This window comes from Ammospiza caudacuta, chromosome 1, assembly GCF_027887145.1.
Source record: "Ammospiza caudacuta isolate bAmmCau1 chromosome 1, bAmmCau1.pri, whole genome shotgun sequence".
Lineage (NCBI taxonomy): Eukaryota > Metazoa > Chordata > Aves > Passeriformes > Passerellidae > Ammospiza > Ammospiza caudacuta.
Window position 1 is genome coordinate 375,475 of NC_080593.1, and position 21,116 is coordinate 396,590.

Genomic DNA, 21,116 nt, shown 5'->3' on the forward strand with positions numbered 1-21,116 from the left:
TCTCTTTATTAGTTGAAGGCAGCAGGGGGGCCCCAGCCCGGTAGCCCCCCAGGGACTGCTCGGAGCAGGCTCCCCTGGCAGGGGACTCTCCCAGCACCTCTGCCCTGGGCCCCATGATCGGAATAAAGCTGTTTATTGCCTTTGAATTGCCTGATCCATAAACCCCGGCGGCTTCAGCCGACGCCTGAGGGTGGGGCGGGAGCCGAGGGGCTGCTGAGGGGCCAAGGGGCCCTGTCCCAGACAGCCCTGTCCCGTGAGGGGCTCTGTCCCGTGAGGGGCTCTGTCCTGGGAGGGCCCTGTCCCGGGGGCCCCTTTTCCATGAGGGGCTCTGTCCTGGGAGGGCCCTGTCCCGGAGGCCCCTTTTCCGTGAGGGGCTCTGTCCCGGGAGGGCCCTTTCCCGGGGGGCCCTGTCCTGGACAGCCCTGCCCCAGGAGGGCCTGTCCCTGGAGCACCCTGTCCCGGGGGGTCCTGTCCCAGACAGCCCTGTTCCTTGAGGGGCTCTGTCCCGGGGGCCCCTGCCCCAGGAGGGCTTGTCCCGTGAGGGGCCCTGACCCGGGAGGGCCCTGTCCCAGGGGCTTCTGCCCCGGGGGGCCCTGCCCCGGGGGGCCCTGTCCCGGGGCACGGGCAGCAGGTGTCTGAGGGGCTGAGCCTGGGGCCGGCGTCTCTTTGGCAGTGCCCTCCGAGGGCCTGGGGGCGCGGGCGCGGCCGCTGCCCCGGCCCCGCGCGGGCTCCACCGCCAGCCCTGAGCCGCCGGCGCCCTCACACCGGCATCGGCATCTCGTTGTACTCGTCCACACCTTCCCGCTCGTCCAGGATGGGCTCGGCCTCGGCTGCGTCCAGCTGCGGGACACGGCGGCTAAGGGGCAGCCAGGGCCCCACGGGAGCCCCCCGGCCTCGGGAGCCCCCCGGCCCTGGGAGCCCCCCGGGCCCACTGCTCCCGGGAGACCAGCGACATGGCCACTTACACACTTCATCTCCCGGTCGGTGAAGATGCGGCTGAGCAGGCACATGCGGAGTGGCACCGTGAGGATGAGGATGAAGGGGAAGGCGAGGGAGGCCACAGTGGACATGACGGCCCAGAGCACGGCCAGGCAGGCCAGCTGCAGCCCGGTGAACAGGTGCATACGCAGCGTGCGCACCTGGGCACAGAGGGCTGTCAAGGCTGGGGCACTGTGTCCCCCAGCCGGGCTCTGTATTGCCCTCCCACCACGGGCACAGCCTGGCTCGGGGCACCCACAGCCCCAGACACGGCCCCCGAGTCCCCACTCTGTCCCCCTGTGCCCCCTAAACCAGGCTCTGCCACAGCCTGTCCTGCAGTGCTCCTACACAAGAGTACCCCAGCCCGGCCACTGTCCCAGACAAGGGTCCTGCCCCAAGGATCCTCCCCAGGCCCCCTCCCCACCTTTTTGACATAGGTGACATCAGGGTGGTGCTTGGGGGGCATCAGCAGCAGCTGCAGGCGCTCGTAGAACTGGATGCCGTTGAGGGAGGTGACGCCCATGTAGAGGAAGATGCCGAAGAGCACGGCCAGTGGGATCTGCCGCAGCAGGTCCCCGATGACAATGGACAGCCCTGGGCCAGAGCAGCATCCGCCTGGGGAGGGGGCTCAGCACAGCCCTCCAGCCCCACCTGCCCACTTCACCCCCTCACGCGGGGAGGGTCCCACATCCCTGTGCCCACTGGGGACAGGATGGCCACATCAATTTGACCAGGGCTCAGGGTGCCCCAGCTCCGTTCCCCACACTGCCCCCTCCCCACTGCAGCCTCCCACGGCCCCCCAGCCCCCTCCCCACTGCACTGCAGTCCCCCAGGACCCGAGGGCCGGACCTACCGACCAGCACGGCCACCAGCAGCCCGGTGACCCGCTGCTCCTTCACCTCCTGGATCTTGGGCTTGTCCCCAGGCGCCACGGCCTTGCTCATGACGGTGAGGGCGTTGGCGTGGGTGACGGAGCGCACGGTGGCTGCGGCGAGCCAGGGCAGCCCAAAGAGCGCGAAGAAGCCGCCCATGGCCACGATGAGCAGGAGGTCGAGGTGGAACCCGGAACCCTTCTGCAGCATCCGCTCCTTCTTGCTGATGATCAGCCTGGAACCAGCGCAGACAGTTGGCGCAGCATGGGCTCCCCCTGCCCTGCCAATGCCCCCTGCCCGCCCCCAGTGCACTCACGTGGTGATCTGGGTCTCCATGAAGATGAGGATGAAGACAAGGATGGCGGGGAGGCCACTGGCCACCATCATCCACACGGGGAAGGCACTCTGCACACCCAGAGGGTTGATCACCCAACCCCGCTTGTCTGGGGCTGTCACCGAGAACCCACTGGGCACACTCAGCTTCTGAAGGGAGAGGGGGACACAAATGTTCAGAGGGCACCGGCTGTGCCCCATAGAGTGAGGGGGTCATGGAGGCACCGGGACCCCCAGAAGCCATAGTGAGAGGGAGAGAGAAGGTCAGATGCTGGCACGGAGCAGGTGCAGCCCTGCTGGGAGCAGATGGAGCTGCTGACCCGCAGCCAGGACAGTGGGACGGGTCACAGGGATCCCTAGGAGGGTGTGGGATTAGGTGTGCTGCCCAGGCAGTGGATGGGTGGCTGCTCACCTGTGTGTAGGTGTCCCGGATGCTGTAGTCCACCAGCACCATCACCAGGATGGCGATGGGCACCCCAAAGTCCCCGATGAGCCTCCGGATCTGGGGGAACACCAGTGCCAGCCTGGCTACAGCCCTCCTGGTTCACCCCACGGCACCCAGGCTCAGCCCAGCCCCCCTGGGCTCAGCCCAGCCCCACAGCCCCCAGCCCCAGGGCCGTCCCCACGCACCCGTCCGGGGAAGAAGCGGCTGTTCTTGAACTTGCGCAGGAAGAAGGCGATGAAGAAGGTGCCGGCCATGAGCACGAGTGAGAGCAGCGCCGTGTTGGGCTGCCCCGTGACCTTGGTGGCACCGCGGGCAGCAGGGCTGTTGACCAGGGCTGTGGTGTTGGCCACAGTGCCATTGCCCCAGGCCTCGGCCGAGCTGTTGGCACTCAGGCAGCCATGCAGAGGGTGCTCCTGGAAGATCTGGAGCAGGAGGATGGGATGTTCAGCCCCGTCCTGCCTGGCCCTGCCCCACTGCCCTGGGCTCACCCCCACAGCTCACCTTGGCCAGCTTGGAAAAGGTCTCATAGATGAAGATGAGGGAGATGAGAAAGGCAAAGATCTCCTGGGTGAAGCGGGAGACGAAACGCACCAGGAAGCTGCCCTCAAAGGCCACCATGACCAGCACGATGAGGATGAGCCAGAAGCCGATCCAGACACGCCCCACCAGGTACTCCAGCTCGTTGGACGTGCAGAACTGCCCAGCCGTGCAGACAGACAGATGGACAGACAGGTGTCAGGATGGTCACAGGGCTGGACAGAGTCTGGGCAGTGGGGCAGAGCCCTGGCAGGAGGGCTGTGGAGATGTCTGCCCTGGGCAGTGGGGCTGGGGTGGGGGTGTCTCCCCAGCCCCAGGGCAGACCCCAGCAGCTCACCGTGAAAAAGGCTTCCTCAAAGACCAGCAGCGGCCCCGAGAAGCCGATGACCAGCAGGGGCTGAGCACCCAGCAGGCAGAACAGGACGCCCTGCAGCGACGTGGAGATGATCAGCTCCGACACCCCGATCAGGTCCTGCGTCTTCTCCCCTGCGGCAGCACAGGCACAGGCACACCATCAGGATGGGCCCTCGGGCACGGCCCTGCCCCGCAGCACACACGGCGGGCAGCACCAGCACCGCTGCAGCCCCCTGCAGCTGCTCCACACCCACACTCACCCAGCAGCCCCATGCAGCTGTACCACCCTTGGCAGGCTCCACACCCGCACTCACCCAGCAGCCCCCCGAAGGTGATGGCGGGCGACAGCGCAGCGAAGTAGATGAAGATGACGGCAGCGATGCACTGGGGGTCCAGCGCGTCGCGGAAGTCGCTCAGGTAGTGGGGGTACCTCCGCCGCACGTCCCGGATCAGCCCCCCGAAGGGGCGGCCCGTGCGCCTCAGGGGATCATCGTCCTCCTCGGCCTCGTCCTCCACCACCTTCAGCTTCAGCAGAGCTGGGGGCGAGCGGATGCACAGACAGACAGACAGACAGTGAGACCCCAACAGCTGGGACATCCCAAGCCCTACCCTGGCCCCAGCCCTGGCACCTTTCTCCTCAGGGGACTTGGGCTCCAGCAGCAGCCTCCGCTCCTGCTCCATCCTCTTCTTCAGCATCTCGCGCTGGAAGTGGGCGACGCTGCGCAGCAGCTCCTCGCCCTGCACCTCAGAGGGCGGCAGCACCACGCTGCAGTCCAGGAACTCGTTGATGGCGTTCAGAAGGTCGTGACGGTCGTCGGCCAGGTAGGCAGCCTCGTGGAATTGCTGGGGGGCCACGGCAGGGTCAGTGCCCACACTACAGCCCTGTGGCTCCTGAGAGCCTGGTATTCCACAGCCCTGACCCCAAGGCCTCAGCATGGCCCTGGTCCTGGCACAGCCCTGAGCCCCAACCCTGGCACAGCCCTGGCCCCCACTCCAGGATGGCCACGAGACCCCAACATGGCAAGGCTAACTGGCATCCTGGCATTGCCCCACACTCACTAGCCCTGACAGGTCTCCAGGCCCTCATCCTGGCATTTTTCTGAGACCCCAGCACTGGCACAATCTGAGCCCTCCAGCCCATCCCATCTGAGTCCTGACCTGCCTGCCCCATCACAGTCCCAAAGCCCCAGTCCAGTGCTGTCTGAAGAGCATAGTGCCAGCACGACCCTGAATCCCCAGCCCTGGCACAAAAACCCTGAGCCCCCTGCCCAGCACAGGCTCAAGCCCCTGAACCCCATCCTGGCACAGCTCCAAACCCCTCAGCCGGGCACAGCCCGAGCCCCCTGCCCGTTAGGACCCCCATGCCCCGGGGCAGGGACCTTGTCAGACATGAGTGTGGAGATGGAGCGCCCAATCTCGTGATAGTCCATGTGGGTGCTGCTGGGGCCCAGCAGCACGAAGAGGAAGCGCACAGGCACGGGCACCTCCAGCACCGCGTCCAGCTCCACGGCCTCCTGCAGCCGCACAAAGGCCATGGTGGGCTGGTCCAGGAACTCCACACAGCCTGGGGGGCACAGGGGGCACAGGGGTCACCAGGGCGCCTGGCACGCGGGGCCCCCACACCCCTGGCCTGCCCACCCCTCCATACCCACGAGCACCACTGTGGCCTCAGCGTTGTCCGGAATCTTCTCCAGCAGCTTCAGCTCGTGCTTTGACTTGGAGCGAGTGATGCCGGCCGGGGGTGTGGGAGTGAGGACCTCCCTCTGTGGGGCAGAGTGGGGGACAGGGTCAGGGCCCTTACAGGGCACGGGCAGGGGGGGGGGCCGTGGCACCCACCTCCCGCTCCACATCGATGCGCGTGTCGTGCTCGCCGGCGTGGCCGGCGATGAGGGGCTCGGTGACGGCAGGCTCGCTGCCCTCGGCCACGTGGTTGGTGCTGTGGTGGTGCACGAGCAGGGAGCCCAGACTGCCCGCCGAGATGTTCCGCGGGAAGGAGAACTCCTTCTCGTCGCTCGGGTGGCTGCGGGACAGGGCCAGGACTGTCCGTGGTGCCCGGTGGCACAGCCATTGCCAGGATCCCAGGGACAGCATCAGCTCCACAGCTCAGGGAGCAGGGCCCGGGGGCAAGGGGCTGTGTCCGTGCCCCCCATGCCCACCTGTGCTTGAGCAGCAGTGCCCGCAGCACGTTGGCACGGTCCTCAGCCCGGATCTGGTCCGTGATCACCATCTGCTCCACCACCTGGTGAGCCACCCCCGGCAGCGTCTTTTGGTCCAGGTCCAGGAGCACGGCCCCTGGACAACAGAAGGGGTGCTGGGGCCAGCAGGGACAGGACCCCACCTCACTCACCGTGGGCCCCACAGGGTGGTCCCTGCCTCCCTACCATGGGCCAGGGTCTTGCGGAGCTCCAGGAGGCTGCGGAAGGAGAGGGAGGCCACGTGGGGCTTGCCCCAGCGGTCTGTCTCCTCCTCCACGTCCTCCTCAAACTTGATCCAGCGCGCCGTCTCCTTCCACTGCAGCTCCTGGTTCTTGTCCACCACCAGCTCGTTCAGCTCCACGAACACCTGCAGCACAGCAGGGTCAGTGCTGGCACCCTGGGGCCTGTCTCTGCCCGTGCCCTGCCCAGGACCCCGCACCTCGTGGGGCTGCCGGTCCTGCTTGCGCTGCCGCGTGCTGGGCTCCTTGTGGTCCTTGCTGACGTGCACCACCTGTGCCTTGGCGCTCTTCCGCACCAGGTGCCGGCGCACGCCCGGCACGTCCTCGAACCGGTGACCTGGGACGGGTCAGCAATGGGGGGTGACCACTCTGTGGGGCCCTGCACCTCAGACCTCAGCACAGGGGACACTGAGCCCTGGCACGGCCAGTCCTGCACCTCAGACCCCAGCACGGGGGACACTGAGCCCTGCCACAGGTGCCCGTGGAGCTGTGGGATGTGTCCTGCCAGGGAGAGCTCAGGGCAGAGCCATCATCCCACTGCTGGAGGCAACTGCTGCAGCTTTGGGGGGGTCACCGGGTCACCACCAGCAATGCCACCAATCGAGGTGGCTCCTGGCACCAGGGTTACCTGTTCCCTATGTGCCAAGGCCCACCCATGGCCACCAGCATGTGGGCTCTGCCCTGGCTGCGCTCCCATGGCAGCTCCACAGCAAAAGCATCACCTGCCACCCTGAGAGCCCTGGGCTGTGAATCCCTGGGGCTGCTGAGTGCCCAGGGGAGCCACCACCACTGCTACTGCTGTCACTGGCTCCAGCTGCCCAGCTCCTGGCTCCTGGCCATTTCACAGGGACTCAGCCCAGCCGTGGCTCAAGGGATGGGTCCCCTGTTGTTGTGCCTAGCACTGGGAGCAGGGTCAGTGCCTGCACCCAGCCCAGCTTGGCTTCAGCCGCAAGGCAACCTGGCACTGCCAGCCCCACTGTCCCAAACCCACCATCCCCAGCAATGCCAGCACCAGAAATGCCAGCCCCACCATCCCAAACCCACCATCCCCAGCCCCACTCCACTGTCCCAGCCCACTCTCCTGACACAGAGTGGACACCAGGGCAGCCCCAGGGGCACAGCCCCACTCACTCTTCATGTAGTCCAGGTCAGCCGAGGCCAGTGTCTGTGCCTCTGACTCGTCTGTGGGCATTTTCTGGTAGCGGTCCTGCTCTGCGGCCGTCATGCTGCCGATGCAGCGCCGCTCGTGCAGGTTGTAGCTGCGGTGCCCCGGCTGGGATTTCGGCGCAGGGCGGCCCGGGGACCCGGCCTCGGCGGCTGCCCCCTCCCCCAGGGCCCCCTGCTCGGCATCGGGGCTGCAAGGCAGGAGCCCAGCTCAGTGCTGAGCCCCCTCTGCACCCCAGGCCTGCCACGGGGTACGGGAAGGGGCTGTCCAGCCCCAGTCTGCCATGGGGCGGTCAGAGGACACTGCCCTCTCCCCAGGAGCCCCAGCACGGCCCAACCCCGGCTCACCTGCTGGCCTGGGCTTCCTTCGGGGCCGTGCCCCCGCGGGGCTCAGGGGGGGAGCCGGGCAGTGCCGCGGGGGCCGCCGGCTCCTCTGCCTGCCGGTCGCTCGCCTCATCCTCCTGCAGGAAGAACTGGGGGGGCAGCGGGTGAGCCGGCTGCTGGGGAGCCGCGTCTCCCTGGCCATGGCAGCACCGGCCCCGGCTCCTCCGGTGCCCAGCTGTGCCCAGGCACGCTGAGCTTGGAGGCACAGCGCTGAGCCAGGGGAGCACAGCGCTGAACCAGCGGGGCACAGCGCTGAACCAGCGGGGCACAGCGCTGCCCCCGCCCCAGCCCGGCCCTCACCTGCACCGCCTCGGCCGGCCCGGGCTGCCGCAGCTCCTCCGCCGACCGCTCCGTCTCCGTGTCACACGCGTCATCCTCATCCTCCTCAGCCTCCTCGATGGTGGGGGTCTCTCCGGGGACAGAGGCACGCCGGGCCTTCTTTTTGCCCTTTTTCGGGATGCCCTTCTTGCGGCGGGCGTCCGAGGGCAGGTGCGTGGAGAGCGGGTGGTGGATGTGGTGGGACGACTGGCGGTGGTCTGGGGGAACCGGGAGTTGGTGCTGTGTTCCCTGCCCATTTCCTGCCAGCTCCCCACTCCCTGCCTGCCCCCTGTCCGCCCCCTGCCCGTTCCCTGCTCCGTGCCCGCCCTTGGCCCCGCTCACACTCGAAGTCCTCCTCGCCGTAGCTGCGGCCGGCCTCCTCGGCATTGCGGGGGTGGGCGTCGTTCAGGATCTCCTCGAAGCGCTCCACGCCCAGGGCCTTGTTCAGGTCCTTCTCCTCCTCCTCCTCCCCGAAGGCAGGTGAGCCGGCGCCCAGCGCCTCCTGCTCGGGCTGCGGGAGGGCACGGGGATGAGCGGGCACGCGGCAGCACCGCTGCTCACTGTGCCCCGGCCCCAGCATACCCCGGGCACGCCGCCCCGCGAGATGGGTGCCCCGGGCAGGGCTGTCTGAGCCCCGGAGGCACCCAGGGGCTGGGCACCCCTGTCCTGGGCTGGGCACCCCTGTCCTGTCCTGGGCACCCTTGCCCTGGGCACCCCTGCCCTGGGCTGGGCACCCCCTGCCCTGTCCTGGGCACCCCTGCCCTCGTCTGGGCACCCCTGCTCTGGGCTGGGCACCCCTGCCCTGGGCTGGGCACCCCCTGCATCATCCCACCCCACGCACCCCAGCACCCCCGGTCTCAGCGCTGTGCGCCGGTGTCACCTCCGCCCCAGGGTGTCACCTCCACTCCACGTGCTACAGCACCCCAGCTCCAGGCCCTGAGCTGTGCCCCGGGTATCCCCTGCCCTGCTCTCCTCCGGATGGGACCCAGCACTGCCAGTGCTGTACCCCTGGACAGCCCCAGCTCCCCCAGTGCTGTGCCCCGGTGCCGTGCCCCCCCCCAGTGCTGTGCCCCGGTGCCGTGCCCCCCCCCAGTGCTGTCCCAGCCCCTGGCCCGCCGAGCCCCCGGCTCTGTGCCCCCCGCCCCCCGCTGCCGCTGCCCCCCAGCCGGGGGGTGCCAAGGGTGGGCTCCGGGGGAGGGGCTGCGGGGGCAGGGGGCGGTGCTGGGGGCGGGAGGGGATGCGGGGCTGGGGGCGCAGAGGGATGTGCAGGCTGCGGGGGGGTTGCGGGGGTAACGCGGCACCGGGGGCTGCGGGGACACGGGGGCTGCGGAGCTGGGGGGTGCGGAGGATGCGGGGCTGGCCTGGCGGCTGCGGGGGCTGCGGGGGGCGCGTCCCCGGCCGGTCCTACCTGAGTCATGGCGGAGCCGCTCCCTCCGCAGCTCCCGCAGCGCTTTATCGGAGCGGCGGGACCGGCCGGGGATGGGGCCGGGGGTGGGGGGAGAGCGGGGGGGGGGGCGGGGGAGGGAACCGGGGGGGCGGCGGCTCCGTCCCGGCCTTGCCAAATATTGACGGAGCCGCCTCGCGCCCGTCTCAAGGTGACGGCGAACGCAGAGGGCACCGGCGGCACCGCGGCACCGGCGGCGGCCCCGAGCGACCGCCCCCCCCGGAATGCACCGAGGCGCCCCGGGATGCACCGGGCCCGCCCGGGATGCGCCGATCCCCCGCCACCTCCGGCCCCTCGGGACGCACCAATACCCGGGACCCACCGGCTTCTCCCGCCGAGCCCCGGCCCCCGAACCACCGGCTCCCCCGGCCCGGCGCGGATTGCCCGGAGGGCAGCGAGCCCACGGCCGCGCTCCCATTCCCCGGGGCCCCACGGACCCCCGGTAAATCCCCCCAGCCTTGCACCCCTCAGCCCCGGCGGGGGCTGCACAGCCGAGCCCCCCACCACGGCCCCACCCAGTGACCCCGGGACCCCCGGAGTGGGGGGGCAGGGGTGTAAAGGGGCACCCCAGGCACCAGGGTCTGCCTGCAGGGACAGCGGGGGGGGAGCTGCCAGCACCCCGAGTGGGCACCCCAGCAGCACCTGCGGGTCCAGGGCTGTGCCATGGCCACCCCACATGAACCCCAGCCCAGGTATCCAGTTTGGGCACAGGTGCCCCATACCCATCCCCATTGCACAGTGACCCTGGGCTCCCAGGGGGGTTACCCAGAGAGTGACACAGGTAGTCACTCTGCAGTGGGGTGACCCAGGTGATGGCCCATGCCACCCCATCACACCCCGGCACACATGGGCTGCCACGTGACGGCAGGGGTGGCCTCAGAGCACATCCTGCACCTGCATCTCCCCCTCCTGCCACATCCCTCCCACCATCCCCGTGCCCCCTTTGATCCCCCAGACCCCCAAGCCCCTTTGGCCACGGCCCCATGGCCCTAAACCTGCCGGGCTCCATCCTGCACCCCAGCAGCACCCACCCCACCTTTGTCTGGCACCTGGCGTCACCGTGGCACAGGTGGGCACGGTTCCCTGGGCTGGCAGCGCACAGAGAGCCCCCAGAGCCCCCCTAGGCCGCAGCTTACCTGGGAGCCCCGGAGGAACTCCATTAGGATGGGGCCGGTCCCATCCCCGGTCACGTGCGGGCGGCGGGGCTCGCCAGCAGCACCGGGCGGCCGCGGCGTGACACGGGGCTCAATCATTAACCCGGCCAGAAACGGCCGCCAGGGCAGCGCTGGCACCGCGGGCACCGCCACCGCCCGGCCATCGGCGGCGCTGGCACCGCGCAGCCCCAAGGGCGCCCGGCACCCTGGCACGGCTGGCCTGGCCTGCCCCGGGGGGCTGAGCTATGGGGCAGGTGGTACACAGCACTGCCAGCACCCACAGCCCTGCCCCACACCTGAACAAGAGCTAGGGCAGGTGCACTGGGCACTGCCAGCACCCACAGCCCTGCCCCGGGGGCTGAGCAATGGGGCAGGTGGCACTGGGCACTGCCAGCACCCACAGCCCTGCCCCACACCTGAGCCAGAGGCCGGGGTAGGTGCAATGGGCACTGCCAGCACCCACAGCCCCGCAGTCGGGCATCCCCCCGGTGCACCACGGGCTGTGCCATGACACCCGTCACCCCTCCAGGCACTACCAGGGGCTGTGCCATGACACCCGTCACCCCTCCAGGCACTGCCGGGGCTGTGCCATGACACCCGTCACCCATCCAGGCACTACCAGAGGCTGTGCCATGACATCTGTCACCCCTCCAGGCACTGCCGGGGGCTGCAGCCTCTCATCCCCCGCCCCGCGGTGGCACTTACGCTCTGGAAGGCTGAGGAGACGATGTGGTGAAGCTCGGAAGACACCTGGGAGTGGGTCATGGCGCTGGCACGGCCCCCGGCGCGGCCGGCTTAGCCCTTTTCCTTCTCGCGGGGGCTCAGGGGACGCTCTCGGGGCAGCATAACCTGGGGGCACACGGGGGATCAGGGGTGCCCCGGGCCGTGCCGCGGGCGGGGCCGGGGCTGCCCCTCCTCGGGCCGCGCTGGCTCCGGGCTGGTTTGTCTTGGCCACCGGCTGGAATGGCAGAGCCGCGGCCAAGACAAACGCGGGGAGGGGAGCGGAGTCGGGGCAGCGGGACCCCGGGCAGGCACCCAACCCTGCGGGGTGCGGGCAGCGTGCCACACTCGGGGGGCACCGCAGCTCCCGACCCTGCCGAACGCCCACAGCCCTCCCCCGTTACCCCAGCCCGGCCCAGCTTCCACCCACGTTCCCCCTTGGCAGCTGCCCGGCCCCGCGCTGACCCCTGTGGCACCGGCGTGCCGCGTTTATTGCCACGGGAGGTGCCCACGTGACGGGGGCACCGGCGAGGGTGGTGACGGATGACTGCGTCTCACATGGGTGGCATCACCGTCCCGTCACCGGCACCGCTGGGGTGCCAGCACGGCGGCCGCGGCGAGGCTGCAGGAGCTGTGCTCAGTGAGTGCCGAGGCTGCGGCTCCGAGCCTCACCGCAGCCCTGAATCCCACCTATTCCCAAAATTCGGTGCTACCCTGCTCCGGCTTCACCCTAATCCCCGCTCCCGTCCGGGGCCGGAGCCAGCACATCCACATTCCAGCAGGCAGATTATCCGCCCTGCCACGCCGCTCTCCTGGGGCGCCCGCCAAGCCGCCGCCAGCGCTCAACCCCCCCAAACTCGGGATGGGACCCTCCCTCGGGGGGACCCGCAGCCGGGCCACCGCCTCGCAGGGCGCACAGGACGGTGCCGCCGCTGTGGGCACTAAGCAGCTTTTTGGGCTTAATCTCGTGGGCAGCTCGGGATTAGTTTGGGAACACACTGGGATTGTTCTCGGGAACGTCGTGCTTTCACCAAAACACCCGAAACGGGGGTCCTGGCCCCCAGGTGCCACAGCACGGGCCCGGCGGGATGGTGACACTGGGGACATGTGGCTCCCGGGAGCCGGGGGCATGACCCCGCTGGAAAGGATGATGGAGAGCTGGGGGGGACAGGGGGACACTTCTGCTTTCCGTCGCTGAGTCACGGACGAGTGGCGGCCGGGAACGGCTCAGGGCTCGCGCCAGCCCCGTGGAAAGGGGCCAGAACAAGCCTTGGTTGGTGTCCTGCGGCCAGCCCCACTCCCGGGACGCTCTGGCACCCTGGCATGGGGTCGGGTCCAGAGCAGACACCCCAGGACAATCCCACGGCCACCACACGGCAGCTGCAGCGCCGCCACCTCGCCCTGCCGCCGGGCAGAGGGGTCAGGACACGCACCCGAGCCCATGGCGGCGGCGGCACCGTGCCGGTGTCGGTGCTGGCACTGGCACCGGCCGCGCCCCGCGGCACAATGGCCCCTTGTGCAGGCCGGGCCGCCCCGACAAGCGATAAGCGGGGCAGGAGCGCTCCGGGCGCTGGGAATGACCTGCCGCTGCCACGGGCGCCCAGCGCCGCTGCCACGGCCACTCCCGCGCCGCCGGAGTCACATTCCTGGGACCGGCCCCGGCCTGCCTGAGCTGCTGAGGCGATTACAGGGCTCGGCCCCGGCCCCACACCGCCTCGGGGCTGCCCCGGAGCTCCCGGACCCAGCCTGTGCCGGGAGCCACCTCCGGCACCGCCAGCACCGGTGGGAAGTGGGACAAGGGTGCTGGCATTCACAGCACATACACCTGCCCACACCTGCACAGTTATGTCCTGGACAGCCTGTCCACAGCGGGACAACCACAGCTGCACTGGGACAATCACATCGTGGGCAGCCACAACAGGACATCCTGGACAATCACAGCCAGGACAGCCACAACCACACTGAGGCACCCACGTCCTGGGCAGCCAGGGCACACATCCACACCAGGACAGCCATGTCCACACTGAGGCACCCACGGCCTGGGCAGCCAGGGCACACATCCACACCAGCACAGCCATGTTCATAGCACAGAGCCAAGACCTCATGAGAAGAGACAAGACTGGAGGTGGGGGACCCCCAGGGCAGCAAGTGTCCTCCTGCCCACTCTGCCATGCCAGTGCCCCCAGTAGCAGCAGCACCAGGACTCCTGCCAGAACATCTCCTGCCACCACTGTGTTACCGGGCAGATCCCTGGCATGGGCTCAGTGCACACACATGTGCCACCCATTCCTGTGCCCAAATTGGCATCAAGGCTGATGGTGACTCCCGTAGCACGTTCCCCAGCCTTGGTGGTGACACCAGCTGCCCCCGTGGTGACAAGGAACAGCACACCGTGTCTGTTGTTGCTTCCTGGCTGGCAGCACCTCCAGCACGGCATGTGCCAGGCAGGAGGAATGGCTGGGGCGAGGCCAGCACAGCTCAGGCTGTGCCCATCCCCTGGGCAGACGTGCCCATGGAACAGGGAAGTCAGGAGACCCCCAGTGCCCTGCACCCCGAAATGGAGGACCGGTGGGCGCTCCAGCACTCTGCTCACCCCCAAATATGGGAGGACCCAAGCTCCCTGCAGCCCCTTGCTCCCTGCCCCATCTCACCTGGCTGCCCCGGGAAAGCCCTGGGTGTCACTGGCACACAGCGTGCCCCCAGATGCCACCCAACAGGGGCACTTGGGACCCTGCAGCCCTTGTCACCACGGGACAGAGCCGGACCAGACACCACTGGCTCCCACCCGGCAGAGCTTCCCATGCTGAAACTCCAGAAACCAACACCAAAAATGTTCACCTCCCCCCGCCCACACCTCTGCCCACGACCTCAAACCACCGGATCTGGAGATGAGTCACAGCTCTGCACCCACATGGTGCCACCACCGCGGTCATTGCCACGGTCACCAATGTGCCAGGCACCCTCCAGCACCCCTCTGCCACCTCAGAGCGGCCGGGATTCCCCCACAGCACCAGACCTGCAAGCGCCTCCTGCCACTGTCCCTCCCCATCCCAGCCCCAGGAGGGGACAGGCACAGCTGCCAGCACTGACAGCACTGACAGCTCGGTTCCTGTAGGACGGGATCGTGGAGGGGTGGTCTGGACACAGGGACAGCCACTCTGTCCCCTGCGGCACGGCTGGCCGCCGCCCACCCCCCTCGGCTGTCGGAGCCCACCGCGGAGGGGTCGCTGCCGCTGTGCCAGCCCCGGTCCCGCACCGGCCCGGCCCCACTCACCCCATCACCCGCGAGCCGCTCCGGCGAGGCTCCGGCAGCTGCCCCGGCCGGGGTCCTGCCCGGCGGGAGGGACCGGGACCCCCGGCCCGGCAGGGGCGAGGCGGGCCCGGAGCAGGAGCGCGGGCAGCGGCGCCGTGCCCGGGGCTGCCGAGCGCTGCCCGCAGTTTTATACCGGCTCCGGAGGAAAACAACCCGCTTGAGCTGCGGCGGGAGCGCGAGCCTTTGTTCCCTGGAGCAGCCCGGATCCAAACACTGAAGCGCTGCCAAGTCCTCCGCCGTGGCTCCCGTGGCGACCCCGCTCCCGCCCCAGGCGTGTTTGGGGACACAGGGGACACGACCCCCTCGGCGAGCGCAGGGTCCCACCCCGGGGAGGGCAGTGCCACCCCCTTGGCCCGGCGCCCCTGGAATGCCCCAGCGCGGCGCCCTCGGGCAGCCAGCCCGGCCCTGCGGCCGCCCCGTCCCGTCTAATGACAGGCTGCCACTGTGGGGGCTGAAACGGGGACAGCGCGGGGACACGGCTCCCACGGTCCCCTCCCTGCCGCCGCCCGGGACGGCGCTCAGGCACGGGGGCACCCGGGCCACCCTCAGCCCTGCCCGGGGCACGGGAGGTGCCGGGAGGGTGCCCCAGCCCGTGCTTTGGAGCCCTCCCGCAGCCCCGCGTCCCGCAGTGTCGCCGCCCGCCCGGCACAGGTGACAAGGCAGGTACAGCGCTCCCTGAGGAGCGGCGGAAGGGCTGCCGGCGGGGAGGCGCAGCCGCCGGTGCCAGCGGATCGTTAGAACGATCAAATCCCGGCTTTTTGGCAAGCGCTTGAAGTGGTGCAGCGACCCCGAAGGGCTCGACAGCAGGTTCCCAGCTGGAGCCCCCTCCGCGCGGGGACGGGGCAGGCACGGAGCCCTTCCCGCAGCACCGGGAGCTGCCAACAAAATTCCACTGCGGAGCGATCCCAAATCCCGACACCGTGCCGCAGAGCAAGTGTCTGTGCGGCTGCCGAGAGGCACCGCAGCCCCCCAAACCTGCGCGCACCCCAAACCTGCTGCCCCGTCCCCGGGGAGCGCTGCGGGGCCACGGGAGACCACGCTCCGTGGGAGAGCCCGGGCTGGAGCCGTGCCCGGCGTTGCTCAACCCCGGATGGTTTCGCAAGGGGCAGTGCCCCGGCACCGGCGGCGCTCAGCGGGCACCGCGCGGCTCCCCGGGCCCCTCGGAGCCCCCGTTGGACGGTGGGGGCGGCTGGATGACCCAGAGCCCTTCCCGGCCCCGGGGACCCCCGGAGCGCCCCGCAGGCGGGGAGCGGGGGGTGCGGGGGGCTTCGGGCGTGCGACGGGGACACGGAGCGGGTCCCGGCCCGGTCACTCACCTGCCGAGGGCTGCCGGGCTCAGGCGCCGCGGGGCAAGCGCATGGAGCGGCCTCGCTGCAAGAGAGGGACGGGCGTGGGTCAGGGGGCTCCCGCTGCCCCGGGACCCAGCGGCACCCGGGACCGCCCCCCACGGAGCTCCGGGGCGGCACCGGGGCTCAGCGTCCCGGGCGGCACCGCTGCCGGCCGGGGGATGGTGCCGGGGTGTCCGGGGGTGCCCGGGCTGGGTATCGCTCCACCTGCAGCCGAAGGAGCCGAGGCACCGGAACATGTACCGGGAGAGCCCGGGTCCCGGGACACGGCACAGCCCCGTGAACCCCCGCAGCGCGGCTGGGACCCCGGAAGGAACCGGGGAAAGCAGAGCCGCGGCCGCGCCGGGACCTGCGGCTGCCAGGGCGGGGCAGGACCCGACCGGGACCGGGACCGGGACCGGGGCTGCCGCGGGCGGGCGGGGCGGGAGAGGAGGGAGAGGAGGGAGCGGAACGGAGGGGGCTCGGTGAGAGCAGCGTGCGGGGAGCGGGGACAGCACCGACTGGGACGGGCGGCACCGGGAGGGTAGGGGCACTGGGACGGGACCGGGACCGAGACCGGGACCGGACCAGCCGTGCTGCGCCCCGCCAGCCTCACCGCCTCCGTTCACGATCCCGCTGCCGGTGCCGCTGCTTACCGGACAGTCCAGCCGCGCCGGGCGGGTCTGCGCGTCCCCGCGGGGCGGAACGGCGGGAGCGCGCCGGGGCGGGGCGGCACCGGGCGGGTCCGCACTGCTTCCGGCACCGACCCAGCGGGAGCGGACACCGTTCCCGCAAGGGATCCCCTCAGGGCGCCCGCGCAGCGGCGCTGTCCCGGGGAGGGCGGGCGGGGGGACCGGGGGGTCCGGCGGGGACGCGGCGGGCGGGGCCGGGGATCGAACCCGGAACCACGGGGCAGGGGCGGGGCTCGGGGGCGGGGCCATCGCGGGGGTGTGGTGGGGCGGGGACGCGCGGGGGCTGCCGGGAGGTGTGGCGGGGCCGGGACGCGCGGGGGCTGCCGGGAGGTGTGGCGGGGCCGGGACGCGCGGGGGCTGCCGGGAGGTGTAGCTGGCTGGCGGGCGGGCGGGCGGGGGCCGGTGGCGGGGCCGGTACCGGGGCCGGGCCGGGCCGGGACCGATCGCGGCGCGATGCAGAAATACGAGAAGCTGGAGAAGATCGGCGAAGGTGCGGCAGGGCTGGGGCAGTACCGAGGGAGCCGGTGCATGCGGGGCCCGGCGGCGGTGTCGGTACCGGGGGCTCTGCCATGACCCCGTTCCGTCCCCGCAGGCACCTACGGGACCGTGTTCAAGGCCAAGAACCGGGAGACGCACGAGATCGTGGCGCTGAAGCGGGTGCGGCTGGACGACGATGATGAGGTGAGGGGGGGCCGGGGCTGGGACCCTCCCGGTACCCCCCCGGTACCTCCGGGGACCCCCGGGGACCCCCGGCTCCCACAACCCGCGTGTCCCGCAGGGGGTGCCCAGCTCGGCGCTGCGAGAGATCTGCCTGCTCAAGGAGCTCAAGCACAAGAACATTGTCAGGTACCGGGGGCACCGGGAGTACCGGGGGCTGGGCTCGGGGGCTGCTCCTGCCGGTGCCCCGAGCCCGGCCGGGCGCTGGGGGCTCAGCGACCCCTGCCCCGCAGGCTCCATGACGTTCTGCACAGCGACAAGAAGCTGACCCTGGTCTTTGAGTTTTGCGACCAGGTGAGCACCGGAGGCACCGGGGACTGGGGGGATACGGGACTCCGGGAGGGGCACGGGGACCCTGGGGGTCTCTGAGGGTCACCGCTGCCTGCTGCCCCCCTCGCTCCCCCCAGGACCTGAAGAAATACTTTGACAGCTGTAACGGGGATCTGGACCCCGAGATCGTCAAGGTGGGTGTGGCGGTGCCGGGGCCCGGGGGGTGCCTGGGGTGTGCCCGGGGGTGCCCGGTGCTGACGGAGCCGCCCGTGCCCGCAGTCCTTCATGTACCAGCTGCTGAAGGGGCTCGCCTTCTGCCACAGCCGCAACGTGCTGCACCGCGACCTGAAACCGCAGAATCTGCTCATCAACCGGGTGGGCACGGCGGGGGCACGGCGGGGACACGGGCTGGGACACGGGCGGGACACGGGGTGACGGGCTGGGCACTCACACCTGCGAGCGGGGCTGTGCTCGGGGGTGGCACTTGGGAATGACGCTGGCTGGTTGGCTGTCTGTCTGTCTATGCTGGGCAGTCACACCTGGGAGCAGGGCTGTGCTCAGGGGTCACACTTGGGAATGGGGGCTGTCTGTCTGTCCATCTGTCCTGGGCACTCACACCTGCAAGCAGGGCTGGGAGCAGGGGTGGCATTTGGGAATGGGGTTGTCTGTCTGTCCTGGGCACTCACACCTGTGAGTGGGGCTGTGCTCTGGGGTTGCACTTGGAAATGGGGGCTGTCGGGCTGTCTGTCTGGGTGTCTGTCTGACCTGGGCAGAGAAACCTGCGAGCAGGGCTGTCTGTCGATCCTGGGCAATCACACCTGGGAATGGGGGCTGTCTGTGTGTTTGTCCTGGGCACTCACACCTGGGAGCAGGCCTGTGGTCAGGTGTCACACTTGGAAGCGGAGGCTGTGCGTCTGTCCTGGTGTCTGTCCAGCCCCATTTGCGATCTCTGCCGTGTTCCCAGTGATGGGCAGGCAGCAGTGCCGCAGTCCCTGGGGTTGGGGGACGCAGTGGGGCCCCTCAGGCTGAGCCCTCTGTCCCCCCAGAACGGGGAGCTCAAGCTGGCAGATTTCGGGCTGGCTCGGGCCTTCGGCATCCCTGTGCGCTGCTACTCGGCTGAGGTGAGCGGGGCCCTGGGGCTCCTGGGGCTGGGGATGGGGCTCCTGGGGCTGGGGCTGGGGCTCCTGGGGCTCGGGATGGGGCTCCTGGCCCTGCCCTGCCGGCCGGGGCTGTCCCTGTCCCTGTGCCAGCGTCCCTGTCCCTCCCAGGTGGTCACTCTGTGGTACCGGCCCCCAGACGTTCTCTTCGGGGCCAAGCTCTACTCCACCTCCATCGACATGTGGTCAGCTGGGTGCATCTTTGCGGGTACACTGGGGGGCCTGGGGGCTGGAGGGGGCCTGGGGGGCCACGGGGGCCTCTGGGAACCACCCCTGTCCCCCCAGAGCTGGCCAACGCCGGGCGGCCCCTCTTCCCGGGCAATGACGTGGACGACCAGCTGAAGAGGATCTTCAGATATCCTTGGGAGTGGGGAGCTCAGGGGATGGGGAGCCCAAAGGAATGGGGACTGCCCCTGGGAATGGGGAGCCCCAGAATGGATTGTCTGGGAATGGAGACTGCCCCTGGGAATGGGGAGCCCCAGAATGGATTGCCTGGGAATGGGGAGCCCAAAGGAATGGGGACTGCCCCTGGGAATGGGGAATCCCATGGGAAGGGGAGCCATGCATGCTGATCCCTCCAGAATGGGGAACCCAAAATGGGGGATTGGGGAAATCCTGCAATGGAGACTTTCCCGGGAATGGGGAGCCCTGCAGAGTAAGAACCCTTTGGAATGGAGAGCTCTGAGAACGAGGATCCCTTGGAATGGGAGCCCCCTCGGCTGGGCAGGGGGCAGGGGCAGGTGCTGGGTGTCCCCACGGTGGCCCTTGACTGTCCCCACGCTGCTGGGGACCCCCACGGAGGAGCAGTGGCCGGCCATGGCCAAGCTGCCGGACTACAAGGTGAGGGCAGGGGACTGGGGGGTCAGAGGGGATGAGGGGTCTGGGGGAGCTGGGTGTCACCCGTGTGTCCCCAGCCCTACCCCATGTACCCAGCTACCACCTCCCTGGTCAACGTGGTGCCCAAGCTGAATGCCACCGGCCGGGACCTGCTGCAGGTGAGAGCCGTGCCCTGTGTCCCCTGCCCCTGTGCCCCCCACCTCTGTGCCCCCTGCCCCTGTGTCCCTGCCCCTATGCTCCCCACCTCTGTGCCCCCCTACCGCTGTGCTCCTGCCTATGCCCCCCAACCCCTGTGCCCCCCTGCCCCTGTGCCCTTCTGCCTGTGTCCCCATGCCCCTGTGCCCCCCGCCTCTGTGCCCCCCTGCCCCTGTGCTCCTGCCTATGCCCCCCAACCCCTGTGCTCCCTGTGCCTGTGCCCCCCTGTCCCTGTGTCCCCTGTCTCTGTACCCCCTGCCCCTGTGCCCCCCTGTGCCCCCTGCCCCTATGTCCCCCACCCTGGTGTCCCCCATCCTGCCTGCCCCCTGCCCCTGTCCCAGCACTGTGTCCCCCACCCGTGTCATCCCTGCCCACCCCATAAGGGCTCTGGCTCCCGGGAGTGGGTGAGTGGGTGCCCTCCCCCTCGCAGCCCCCTGCCCGCCTGGGGGGCTGTGGGCTGGGGGGCTCCGTGCCGTCCCCCTCAGCCCCCCGTGCCCCCCAGAACCTGCTCAAGTGCAATCCGGTGCAGCGCATCTCGGCGGAGGAGGCCCTGCAGCACCCCTACTTCACCGACTTCTGCCCCCCCTAGGGCCCCCGAGGCCCCGGACCCCCTGAGGGGGTGCCAGCCCCTGCCAGCCCCCCGACTGCAGCCCCCCCAGTATTTATTAGGTTCTGCCCCGGCTGCAGGGGGCTGGCACCACCCCCGGGCCCCCCATCCGGGGGGGATGAGAGGGCTGGGGCTCCCCCGGGACTCAGGACTCACCGGGGGCAGGGGGCTCCCCGAGGGCACGGGAGCCCCCAGAGATGGGGCCAGGGCTGGTGGAGGGGCAGGACCCTCCGGGACCAGGCGCAGGGACGCCAGGGGGGACGCGCCCCCCTCTCCTCTCCCTACTCCCCTGAGCCCCCTCTGCTGGGGGGTGTGCCCCCCGCCAGGGCCTGCTGTACGTGGGTGATGTGCGTGCCGTGTCCCATAAAGAGCTTCCCCCCACCCCGTGCTGCCTCCTCCTTCCTGGGTGTCGGGGACCCCCTCAGACAGCCCCTGAGCCCACCCACCCCTGTGACCCCCCTCACTGCCGCCTCCTCCTTCCTGGGCTGTTGGGGCCCCCACAGCCATGGGACAAACCCCCCACAGCCCCTGACCCCAGCCCAGCCCTCGGAGCCCCCCAGTGCTGCCTCCTCTGTCCTGGAGCCCCCAGACCCCCTGAGCACCCCAGGCCCCCTGAGCACCTCAGACCCCCTGAGCACCCCGGATCTCTGAGCACCCCAGGCCCCCCTGAGCCCCCCAGACCCCCTGAGCCCCCCAGACCCCCTGAGCACCCCAGGCCCCCCTGAGCACCTCAGACCTCCTGAGCCCCCCAGACCCCTGAGCACCCCGGGATCTCTGAGCACCCCAGACCCCCTGAGCCTCCCAGACCCCTGAGCCCCCCAGACCCCTGAGCACCCCAGGCCCCACTGAGCACCCCAGACCCCCTG

At 70.2% G+C, this 21,116-nt stretch overlaps 2 protein-coding genes across 2 annotated transcripts; one reads left to right on the forward strand and one right to left on the reverse strand.

Moving 5' to 3' along the window:
• Positions 1 to 2: 2 nt before the first annotated feature.
• Positions 3 to 16,586, reverse strand: SLC4A2 (solute carrier family 4 member 2). The gene is made up of 24 exons (XM_058811500.1): positions 16,432 to 16,586; positions 15,767 to 15,821; positions 11,123 to 11,266; positions 8,162 to 8,330; positions 7,802 to 8,037; positions 7,466 to 7,590; positions 7,085 to 7,308; positions 6,154 to 6,290; positions 5,901 to 6,081; positions 5,676 to 5,811; positions 5,356 to 5,539; positions 5,168 to 5,282; positions 4,899 to 5,083; positions 4,149 to 4,362; positions 3,834 to 4,055; positions 3,503 to 3,651; positions 3,130 to 3,324; positions 2,814 to 3,050; positions 2,596 to 2,685; positions 2,167 to 2,333; positions 1,832 to 2,085; positions 1,403 to 1,572; positions 966 to 1,139; positions 3 to 840 (listed from the first exon to the last, which is right to left on the reverse strand). Exons 3-24 carry the CDS (start codon positions 11,180 to 11,182, stop codon positions 760 to 762), a joined length of 3,705 nt encoding a protein of 1,234 aa, XP_058667483.1. The 5' UTR covers positions 11,183 to 11,266; positions 15,767 to 15,821; positions 16,432 to 16,586; the 3' UTR covers positions 3 to 759.
• Positions 16,587 to 16,891: 305 nt separating this feature from the next.
• CDK5 (cyclin dependent kinase 5) lies at positions 16,892 to 20,631 on the forward strand. Its single transcript, XM_058806339.1, has 12 exons — positions 16,892 to 16,957; positions 17,060 to 17,148; positions 17,246 to 17,313; positions 17,418 to 17,478; positions 17,592 to 17,648; positions 17,734 to 17,829; positions 18,501 to 18,575; positions 18,723 to 18,819; positions 18,897 to 18,966; positions 19,391 to 19,451; positions 19,526 to 19,606; positions 20,146 to 20,631. Exons 1-12 carry the CDS (start codon positions 16,921 to 16,923, stop codon positions 20,230 to 20,232), a joined length of 879 nt encoding a protein of 292 aa, XP_058662322.1. The 5' UTR covers positions 16,892 to 16,920; the 3' UTR covers positions 20,233 to 20,631.
• Positions 20,632 to 21,116: the final 485 nt, after the last annotated feature.

Coding starts and splice junctions, on each gene's coding strand:
- CDK5 (XM_058806339.1), top strand. CDS start 16,921: ATGCAGAAATACGAGAAGCTGGAGAAGATCGGCGAAG. Junction 16,958..17,059: donor GCTGGAGAAGATCGGCGAAG/GTGCGGCAGGGC, acceptor CCGTCCCCGCAG/GCACCTACGGGACCGTGTTC. Junction 17,830..18,500: donor AGAATCTGCTCATCAACCGG/GTGGGCACGGCG, acceptor CTGTCCCCCCAG/AACGGGGAGCTCAAGCTGGC.
- SLC4A2 (XM_058811500.1), bottom strand. CDS start 11,182: ATGACCCACTCCCAGGTGTCTTCCGAGCTTCACCACATCGTCTCCTCA. Junction 4,363..4,898: donor CCACACTCATGTCTGACAAG/GTCCCTGCCCCG, acceptor GTGGCCCCCCAG/CAATTCCACGAGGCTGCCTA. Junction 3,325..3,502: donor TTGAGGAAGCCTTTTTCACG/GTGAGCTGCTGG, acceptor ACGGCTGGGCAG/TTCTGCACGTCCAACGAGCT.